Source organism: Ambystoma mexicanum, chromosome 4q (genome assembly GCF_040938575.1).
Source record: "Ambystoma mexicanum isolate Mex_15411 chromosome 4q, UKY_AmexF1_1, whole genome shotgun sequence".
NCBI lineage: Eukaryota > Metazoa > Chordata > Amphibia > Caudata > Ambystomatidae > Ambystoma > Ambystoma mexicanum.
Genome location: NC_090928.1, coordinates 298,367,110 through 298,378,412, shown reverse-complemented (window position 1 = coordinate 298,378,412; position 11,303 = coordinate 298,367,110). Strand labels below are relative to the sequence as shown.

Genomic DNA, 11,303 nt, shown 5'->3' with positions numbered 1-11,303 from the left:
GCTGGGCCATCTGAGAGCACATTCCACTAGAGCGATCGCTGCGACGACAGCGCTCCTTTCTGTTATGCCCCTGCTTGCATGCATACCTTCACAAAGTTCTATTGTGTCGACAGGGAGGAGTCCAGAGTCAGCGAGGCAGTGCTAAACAACCTGTTTGCTTGAGGTGAGCCTGTTCCACGGATAAGTGTTAATTGCTTCTTTTGAGCCATGCACCTCCCGTGGTTGTGTAATGTTGTACTGCTGTCTATTTGTTATTCATGAGCATGTGAATCCATGGCAGACCCCATGCTGGAGAAGGTTTAAGTTACTTACCTGTAACTATTGTTCTCCAGCATGGGTCTGGCATGGATTCACATGTGAACCCTCCCTACGGTCCCTCTGTGGATCTTCTCTACGTGCTTACCAAATCTGAAGATGGCTGCCGGAGGCGGGGCCCGTCTTTGGATGGGGCAGTATGACCGAGAGGACAATGATTGGTTTAGAGGAGAAATAGTTTTGAAGTGAAAGTGAAACTTTTTTCTTTTACCGAGGATTCCCAGCCTGACGACGAGGAATAACCGAGGATTCCCAGCCTGACGAAGGGGAATATTCATGAGAATGTGAATCCATGCCTGACCACATGCTGGAGAAAATGCTTGCTCCCAGTATCTGTGTTGATTGTATCTCTATCTGCTCACCATCTCGTTCCCTCTGCTACTCCTCTGAACTCCACCTCACTGTCAGATGCCACCCTGTGCCTCCTCTTACTTCTGCTATTCATCCCTACTCGTCCTGCTGCATTGGACCCCTCTGCCCACCACAATCAAAGCCAGCCCGACCGTGGATCTTGTGAAATCTCAGCTTAAACTTCACTTGCTAAGCAGGGAGCTACATTTGCTCTCTCCCTCATCACTGTTGTTTGATAAAGTAATTGTGCATACAGCACTCATCTTTAGTTTGAAGCACTTCCCCCTCCAGGTTAATGTTGACTTTATAAGTCATGTTTTTAAAATTTATATTGTCATCCTTGTTCTTCAAATAAACACAAAATAAATACCTGTAACTCAGAGATTTATATTGCCATGTCAAGCAACCACTGTTTGAATAAACATTCAAGGACTGCATCGAGGAGAGCACGAAAGGAGGTTGAGGCGGTCAGGAGTAAAAAAGAAAAAAGTGGTGAAGAATAAAGAGGTTACATAGAGAAGGGAGGTGATGAGAAAGAAGAAGGGAAGGAGTGAAATGTTTGTAGGAAGAGCTAAAAGAGGAAGGAGAACAGATGGAAATGGAGGGGACATCAAGGCTGATGGGTGTGTTCAGGAGGAGATTGGACGTGATGACGGGTACAAGAGGGGAAGCTTATTAAGGAGAAGGTTGGGAGAAGAGATGAGGAGCTGTAGAGGGCTAGTCGAAAGTGGGTTTGAGGAAATAATCAAAGAGCGGTGACAGAGGAGCAAACATGCCTTAAGACTGAGGTGTGTGAGTGGTAGAGATAAGAGCATGTTGGCAAGGTGGAAGAGGTGGTGGAATAGAAGGAAACGAGGCAAAAACAAGGAAATGCAGGAAGGTCTCCTTAGGTACAAGACCACTGCGACTCATCAAGGAAGCAGACATGGACAAGGTGTTGGGGTTTGGAGGGAGAACCTAAAGACAGGAAGGTGAAGAAGTTACCCTGATCTAACTTCTAGAGATGCTCAGGTATCCCACCTCTTGGTGTTAGCTTCGGGGCTCATTTCCACATCATCTAACCCTAATAACCACCTCTGTTGAGGCCTAACGTGCAGGTGCACACCGGGCCCCGAGACCCTGATGGTTTGGTCTCCGAGGGGTAGAGGACAAACAGACAGAGAAAAGAGGTAGGTGCAGGGATACTCAAATCACCCAAGAATGTGAGTCTTTCAAAAAGGAGAATATATTCTAGGAAGGTCTCCCGGGAATGAGGCATACATACACAGATACATTTGTTTGACCCCTGGGAGAATATTGTTGAACCCAACAAGAAGCCATCCTGTGTAGTGTTGTGGAGGATTAAAACAAGTCCAACCATCCTGAAAAGAAAATAAACAATCTGAAATGCACCTATCATGGTGTGTCACATGTAGCATTCATTACTTTGGGAGAAAGAGAGTGAAGTTTTTCAAAACCTTGGCTTGAAAACAACTCCTCAGGTGGTGAAGAAGGGTCGCAACAGGGGCAACATCAAAGCAAGAGGCAAGAAAATAGGCATGATGACCTTTAGGAAGGCCTAAATTAGGATAATGTGATTTGACTAATCAGGAGTGGAAAGGGTGAAGCACCCTGGGTTCCAACTGTATACGCTGTGTCTTACGCCTGACCCTCATTGAATGACCTAAGGGAGCAAGAGGGTAGTGCCTGGCAGCAGAGTCACAGTGGATACGTGCAAAAACCTGACAACACCTGCACCAGCCAAGAAAGACCCAGAGACAAGAAGCAAGGTTATGGGACAATACAAAGTCCCAGAATCTTTGAGTGACTCTCATGAACCTTAATAATTGTAAAGAGGGTAGGACTGAAGAACACTGTCCTAAAGGATGTTAGAACTCGAGTCAGTGTCGGAATATTTGTTGTACCATTTTCAACCTCATCTCTATTGGTCAAGACTAATACCTTTTGACAACAGAATAAAAATAAGTAGAACTTGATTTTGAGACATCTATTGATGCCTTCTCTGTTATAGTGCCTCATTAACCTAGCAATCAGAAAGTAACATTTGTTATGGAGCAATCAGTTGCACTTTCTGTTTGATGCAGCCACCTGACAGGGAACAGCTCACAGTAGGACACAACCAGTCTGTACCGTGGCGCTGTAATGGGAAGGAGCTGAACAGTGTTTGAAGGAAGGTCCATGGAGTTGAAGAGGAGGCAGTCTATACTGAGCTCTGGTTACCTGCGCCAGCTGAGTGCATAGCAAATAGCCCCATGTGTGATTAATAAAAATCAATGATGTTGCTCAGTTGTGTGATGTAGAGGATAAAATGAGCAGTGTACACTGAGGTAAAAGGCATCCAGTGGCACAAGTGGATTATCACTCTGCCAGTAGAGATTCTATGAGGGGGGTATGTAATATGTGAGAGGGGTGAAGATGTAAAATGGAGTACAGTTAGATTTGGAAACCATGCTCTGTAACGAGGAACTTTAAAATCAGATGATGCAGTTGACATTACACTTAGTATGGCCTAGTGTTAGATTGAGGGTTGACTTGCTGGCCACTGAAGATGGCACCCTGACGTTTTCCATCCTATTAGGGAACAGCACAATTAGGGGTCTTAGGTGTAGGCTACTACTATTAGGGCCACATTTTAGATGATCTAATTTACAGCAACTAAAACAATATGGAGTTCTTCTGAGACGACTCCAACTAATGCAGCATATACTGGAGTGCACGTTTTCTGGTACCGGTCAGGAAGTACAGATGCGGTTTCTAACATGGAGGATGTAAGGACAAAGTGGACAGATGGAATGCAAGGCTGGGAGGCTGATAATGCACCCCAGGGGTGAGATCACATGGCAATATAGTGTTCCAAACATACGCTCTCAGCATAGGAGTGGCACAGTGTGTGACCTAGTTTTAATGGATAGAGACACTTTGTGTAATATTGCCTATACCCAAACAAATAGATGCACTGTACCCTCATTTTGTTCTTACATTTGTTGTGCCTCAGCTGCTTTACTGAACAGTTCTGTACACCAGATCTTCTAAGAATGGCAATCATGACGTTGCAATTGCTACACATCTGTACAGCTTATTTTATATTTAGCATCTGAAAGGAGGATTGTGCCTCACAGTTAATCAGTTCACTGCCCTAAAGCGCTGGCACTTCCAGACAGAAGATACCAGTGCACTCATTCGTGCCATCACCAGCTCCCATGCCTCGGAACTGAAGAGTCTAGCACGGTCATCTTGCTATTGTAGGTTTTTTGGCATCCTAATCTACCGCATGGTTACATCAGTAGCCACCCTTCCACTGTCACAGTTCAGGGAGTGATAGATGGCTCTTAGCCAAATACATTATCATGGTTCGTCTTTAGTGAGTATCAAACAAAACAGTAGGGATTCGTTTCGGAAAGGGTCCCACGGGATGGTAGCTAGGCTTTCACACTTTAGTGATACTTTTTTAGTATACATAGCCCTCAGCCCTTCTCTCTCTCCACTACCTCAGATCCATCCCCCCCTTGACTAAAAACACCCACTCTCCGTTTCTGGTATTGATTGGGTCCCACACTTCGTTCTTGGCCTTAGCTGTTCCTTTTCTGGTCAATTGTGACATCGTCCGCATCTGGCATTGATACATCTGGACTCTCCCAGCATGTAACCCACATCTTGTACCTTCTGTTCTTCTGACGGTGCTTGGTCGATTGCACAGGTAGTAAGACCCACAGGTTTTCAGCCTTCTCTTCTTGGCGGTAATGACCAAACTCGACTGGTGAGCATTCAAGGTCTTTGGCGATAACCCTAGGCCTCTCCAATACTGTATATTCCTCCTTAGGACTGAGATTCTAGGGATTGTATGTTGGTCCCATCCCGTTCCTCCCTCCACTTCCCTTTGTCCTCTTCTGCCATATTCCTCCTCCTCTCTCCCCACTTCTCTCATCCTGCCCGCTTGCATTCTCACTGTTTCTCCTCCTCACCACTCTGTCACCCTGTCCTCCCCCTCTACTTCTCTCCCTTCTACTTCTATCTTTCTAATTTCCACATCCTCTGTTCTTCCCTCTCTCCTCTACTTCTCTCTTTACTGTCCATCCCGTCTTTCCTCTCCACCGCCTTCCTTTCTGTCTTTCCTCTCCACCTCCTTTGCTTATCTTTCTCCTTTCCAGCCCCTCTTTGCCCTCTCAACTTTCCCATCTCCTCTTCACTCTGTCTTCTCTCCTCCTCCTTCTGTCTGTTCGCTCCACTCCTGTGCTCCCTTCCTCCTGCTCTCTGCTACATCTCTCCACTCCTCCATCTTACCCCTATTTTTTCTCCACCTTTCCATCTCCTCTCCAGTGTTCTTCCTCTCCACCACCTCCTCTTGGCTATCTCTTCTCTGGTTAGCCTCGTCATGCTCTAATGTACACCTGCTCCTCCACAGTCCTAGCTCCCACACTTCTCCATCACTGCACTCCCCTTGTATGGATCAGCAGAGTGGGAGCAGAGTTATATAATTGTCTGACTACGCTCAGCAGTCTGATTGATGTGAGTGTGGCCTGCGATGAGGTACAGCCTGCGCAAACTACTGAATCACCTTCTATCCTATGTTGGCTAACAGGTCCTCCCCTGCCCACCCTACACCGTCCATCTTGGAATCATTCAGCCAGCGGTCGACACTTCTTTTACCTTCTTTGAGGGCGGCTGCCTCTTCCACTCTGCATCTTTGCAAGGCATCAATGTTAACACTATATTGGCTTTCGTGGGACCATGCAAACGGAACCGACCAGGATCCACAGTCCTTCCCACGAGTAGTGCGTGCAAACCTCGCTCGCCTTCTGAAAACCAGGTTTCTCTGTCTATACCAACATCTGAAGAACCCACTGCAGGAGGTGGTTCATTCGACATCTGATAGGCCAAAATGCGTCGACACACAATCCTGCCACGTCACACCGACGAAAATGCCATCATTCCTTGTAACAAGAGAATTGTTTACGTAGACAGCGGCCCATTACCCGCTGTTGGGCATATATTACAAATGGCTACTTCAAGTATTGTATACACTTGAAACTAGAAAACTGTTTGGCATAAATCACTTGAGCAATTTTGCTAAAATGTTAGTCTTTTGCTTTGAACATTTTTGAGAAAAACCAAAAAAATGTTATATATATTTTTCTAAATCTGTGGGTTGTGTATGTCCACCTAGTTGAAAAAGTTATAAAAGAAAAAGAATCAGAAGAAAATGTACAGTAAGATACAAAGCGGGAGACAGCGGTAGTTTTCTTAGATTATACCATACGGCTCCAGGACACCTGTGATGGCTGGTCCATGAGCGTTTTTGGTTCTCCTCCCAATTTTCACATCGATACTGATGTTTCCCAAGCGGTCATACAACATTCTATGCAGCATGACAGGTCCTGTTCACAAGGTAAGGGTGTGGGGGTGAGGGACCTGGGTATTGCCCCGTATTCCCTCCCTGGGCCCTGAATCATGAAGCAGATCTCAATGCCTGACCCCCAGGGCCACCCCAGGCCCATCCCCACCCTCCGCCACGTGACTTCATCACACGACGTATGGAGACTATTGTATTACTGTTTCTTTTGTTCTAATGCACCTTGTTCTGGAAGCTATGTGCACAGCAAGACTGCAATACAAAAGTGAACAAATGAGCACAAATGTAACACACAGTGGATGGTAGCAGCATGCGCTAAGGGAACTTCTTTCATAAAGCTTTTTTATTTTGTAATTTTAAAGAGCTCTTAAAAACCCACAAAGATAAAAACAATCTTAACACAAAAATACAAGAAAAGGAAGAAATCGATTCAAGCACTTGTGATACGTGATGTGCTAAATCGTCCACATACTGTTAGAAGAGACAGACGACCATTTGTTTTTCACTTTCTTTTTAATTTGTTGTACTAGAATTTCGTTTTAAAACAATGCAGGGGTTACAATGGCACTCTGTGTCATCATTTTATTGTAAAAGGGGCCTACAAATTTTCATAACAAAAAAAACCCCAGACATCCATCTAATCTGCTGCCACTGGTTCTTTGAGCTGTCGCAATTCTTGAGGGCCTTCAGGGTAGTAGCCATCGGTTAAGGAGCCGCTGTCTGAAAATCTGGTGAATTTGTGGTCCAATGGCAGGTCTGCAAGAAAGAAATACCACATTCTGGTTAGTGGGGAGGCCATTGCAAATGCAGTCTGGTTGCCAAAACCAACTAGGAAACACTGCAAGAGGCTCTACAGCCCATTACGATAATTTATGAATTCACATTAGTTCACATTGATCTAGGTGTTACACTTGCACTAGGGTATCTGCGTTTTCTACGTATTATGATTGCACTAGGGTATCTGCGTATTCTACTTATTATGATTGCTCTAGGTTATCCAGGTATTCTACGTATTATGATTGCACTAGGGTATCTGCGTATTCCACTTATTATGATTGCTCTAGGTTATCCAGGTATTCTACGTATTATGATTGCTCTAGGTTATCCAGGTATTCTACGTATTATGATTGCACTACGATATTTGCGTAAGATTTCGAAAAAGTAAAATGAACTGAATTAATGTTTAATACACGTGGAACTGGAAGCACGAGCCCTCTTAAACGAAAGGAATCCAATGGCTCCTGACGCTCAAACCTGCCGTGTCCAATAGTCAAAGATTTTAGGTGCAGTCACACTTGTACAATGACCTAGCTGGTTTAATAACAGAATGTTTAAGGACCACACAGGTTTCAGCATCCAACACAACTTTGGGGACCAGTCACCTTTATTGACCACTAAGAAGCTCATTTTAAAAATGATCAGAAATTGCCCGGAAGGGATCGTTTACATTTGCACGGAAATGCAAACAGGTGCCACCCAGACTATTTTCGTCATGAGCACTGCGGTGTGCAAAAGAGAAGTGTAAAGTGACGTCTCTTTTGCACTATGAGTAAACGCAGCCTGCTATTTACTCATGGAAGGTGGATTACACAGGAAATCCATCTAAACCAAGTTGTTTTTGAAAGGAGGGATGGGGGGGAATGAGGTGGAAATGTAACTCCCGTTTCGCCACTGGCTTCAAAAGCAAAACAAATGCCGCAGAGCGTGAATGAAGACGATAGACGGGCGTAACCATGTTATGCCTGTCTTTCACTCCTTCATGTTTGCTCAAGGGGCTTCCGGTTCCATGTGTTAATAGCCCCGCCAAAAATATCGCCATACAAAAATATCGCCATATTTTTGCGGCGATATTAAAGCATGGAACCTGCGGGGACACCCCCACAACCTCTGTATTATTTTAAAAGGAGCGGGGTACACCCCCGCAAACAAAAAACCCTACTATTATCCCCACTAAAAAACGCTACTCACCTTAGTGACGTCTGCACTCCTGCACCTTCACCCCCTGCCCCGTTTCATCAAACTGATGGTGTGTCTGTCACTGGGCAGGTGAGGGCAGTATATTTTGAGAAAGAATATTTAGATGCCCCAGGCGGGCTTGTGCATCCCCCTTTCGCACAGGGGCACCCTGACAGCTTAACACAGCTGTTGGCTTCCCCATTTCTCATGCCCATTTCTAATCATCGACACGAAAGCATTAGGTATACGGACAGAGATGGAAAGTGGGAGGCCTGAAGGATGCAGGAAATATGAAAAGGGGGAAGAGAGTCACTATTCATACTGAAGTTCCCCTTTGTGTATGTGCATGAATACACTACAACATGTCCATCCACAGCAAAGTTATTGGCCCAAAACATTCACAATGTACGCAGGGGAGTATCGACACCAAAGAGGGTCTGCAGGATGCCACCTGAATGCCCATACTGGCCGCTGGTGAAAAGATGGCGAAAGTAAATTTTCTGTTTTTTATCCAGGACCCCATAACAGAAGCTAAGCACGTTTTATACTGGGGCCGCGTGGACTATTTCCTAGCTGTTTTAATAATCTCAAAGTTCCCTTGTATCATCTAAACGTGACCCATGGTCAATGCCGCAGAAAGGGGCTGCTCTCAGCGATGAGGTACAGAACTAGGTGTTTTATTTGGCATAGGAGGTTCCCCCGACCGACCGGTACCGGAACATTGGGTTTCCTCACTAATTTCGTTAGGTCTGAAAACCTAAATCAGTAGGGGTGCCTCTGTTAGAATCCTTGTGCAATCTACGCTCTTCTGTAAATTGCGAATGACCTTAAGGATGACCAGAATTGGGCTAAGCAAATGCTAACCTTTTGGTCCCAGTAGAGCAGAAACATGTTTTTATACGTGACCTTGTTATCCCCTCTTTGGGCCTCAGCACGCAATCCAAATGACTACGCAGGAGCCAATTTCCAGTTCAACCATCCTTTATTCGTCCCTTTACATAACTGACTTCCCTCTCCCCTGGCCCCTCCCCTTCCTCCCTCCTCCCTCTCCCTCCCACCGTTACACGCCCTCTTCTTCTTAATGAGGCTCACCCTTAGTTACTCGCAACACCTCCCCAGCACTTAGCGAGGAAGCCCGTGGGCTACATTTGCTCGATCAGCCTCTGGGGTTTCCGCAGAGTTCTCTGGGGTCTTCCTGGAGACTCTCGTGTTTCGCCAGCTGTTTCGGTCAGTGGTCTCTCAGCGTCCTCACATTCTGGTTCCACCGTCGGCTCCTCAGGCAGTTCCGGTTCCTCAAGGTAGAGCTTCCTGAAGAAGGAGGCGTTCCACGTTACATCACCATGTTCTCCAGTGGCCGCCACCATTGGTCCCATGATGGCCGTGATCAAGCATGGTTCTGGATTGTATCGGGTGCCCATTTTCTTCTGCTGCCTTTGTCGCACTAGGACGGTCTGTCCTATTTCGAGATGTTGCTCTTTGGCTCTCTTCTTTCGGTCTGCCCATTCTTTTGCTTGTCTTTTCTTCTCTGCGTCTCGTTCCCGAATCTCAGCATCTTGCTCTGGTGTGTAGTCCTCCCATTGGGGAAGGCGGGTCCGGGGTTTGTATTTCACCATGAGTTCTGCTGGTGTTCGCGCCGTCGCGTCATGTGGGGTGTTTCGGTTGCTCCTGAGCATGCAGCATATCGCTGTCGAGTGTGGTATTTGGTCCACGATGGCTTTTTGCCTCATCTGCTTGATGATGGCCATGAATCTTTTTACCATCCCGTTGGCCTGAGGCCATAGCGGGGTGATTTTCTGATGGTGAAAGCCTAAGCGGTCGGCCAGTTTCTTGAATTCGAATCCTTGGAACGGGGGTCTGTTGTCAGTCTTCACGGTAGCAGGTATTCCCCCATTCACTGATTAGTTCGTCTATTATTGGCTCCACATTGTAGAATGATGTCGATGGTGTTTGTTTGACAAATGGGAAGCTGGAGTATTCTTCGATTGCCACAAGTAGGTGTCCTCCTTCTTCCAGTGGGCCGTACAAGTCTATTGCGATTCTTTTCCACAGTCTTTCGGGTAGTGGTACTAGCTGTATTGGGTTTGGGTTTGTTTTCAGTGCTGCTTTTTGGCAGGGCTCACAGTGGCCTAGCACGTCTTCCACTATGACATCCATGTATGGGAAACATACGTGGTTCCTCAGGATTTTCTTGGTGCTTTCGATCCCTCTGTGTCATTCGTGGGCTATTGCCACTAGCGCTTTTCTAATGTCTTTAAGGGCCTCTCAGTAATATGTCTTGTTCCGTTGTCGCCAGTTCTGGTTATATTTTGGCTAGACGGGATAGGTCCTTCTTGTCAGCTTCCCCCCCGGTGAAATGTTTTGTGTGGAGATATTTCCAATTATTCTCACTGGTGAGGCGTATTGCTGCCTGTATGGTAGGGTCAACCTTGCTCCTGGCGGTGAATTCCTCTGGGGTGATGGTGTGGGGCATGGCGTTGGTGGACAGGTATGCAATGTAGTCCTCAGCTTCGTAGGCTAGGGTGTCGTCTGAGATGGCTGTTGGGTGGCAAGATAAGTAGTCCGCTGAGTTATCGTCCCCTCCAGGCTTATGTTTAATGGTGTTATCGTATTCCTGGAGTCTTATGCCCCATCTCTCAATACGGGGGTGGGCATTTTCGTCTTGGGGTTACTGAACAGAGAGAGTAGCGCTTGGTGGTCGGTGTCGAGCGTGAAGCCCCTGCCTATCAAAAAATGATGGAACTTCTCGCAGGCCCACACAGCCGCTAGGCTCTCGCATTCTGCCTGAGAGTAGGCTTTCTCGGTGGATGATAAGGTTCTGCTGGCATACGCGATGACAGTGAGGTGGCTGTTGTCCCCTGGGCAGGTCTGGGCCAGGATGGTGCCGAGACCAACGGGGCTGGCATCGACAGTGATGATAGTGCCCCAACTTGGGTTGAAGTAGGCCTGTTGCCGGTGGTTAGTTAGGCTCTCTTTGATGTCACAGAAGGCATCTTGGCATTTTTTGTCCCATTTAAAATGGTGTGTCCTTCTTGAGTAAGGTCCTGAGGGGATCTTTGATAATGGCCTCATTTGGAAGGTATCTGGCACAGTACCGCACCATCCCTAGGAAGGATTTGAACTCTGCCACGTTCGTGGGGGCATGTAGGTTGGTGATGGCTTTTATCTTTTCTGGGTCTGCCGTAATGCCCTTGTTAGAGAAAATGTGCCCGAAGAACCGTAGGCTGCTCCTGTTAATGTCACACTTTGGGCCATTTAGGGTGAGGCCGGTGTCATGGAGTATTTTGCATACAGCCATGAGTGCTTTGTCGTGGTGTTCTTGATTTTTCCAAAA

At 46.5% G+C, this 11,303-nt stretch overlaps 1 protein-coding gene across 1 annotated transcript in view; it reads right to left on the bottom strand.

The window, feature by feature from the left end:
* Positions 1-6,510: 6,510 nt before the first annotated feature.
* NT5DC1 (5'-nucleotidase domain containing 1) overlaps positions 6,511-11,303 on the bottom strand; it is a 1,710,051-nt gene continuing 1,705,258 nt past the window's right edge. Inside the window, exon 12 of the mRNA XM_069607866.1 lies at positions 6,511-6,772. Coding sequence (XP_069463967.1) covers positions 6,654-6,772 — 119 coding nt within the window. The 3' untranslated portion in view covers positions 6,511-6,653. The remainder of the gene's footprint in view (positions 6,773-11,303) is intronic.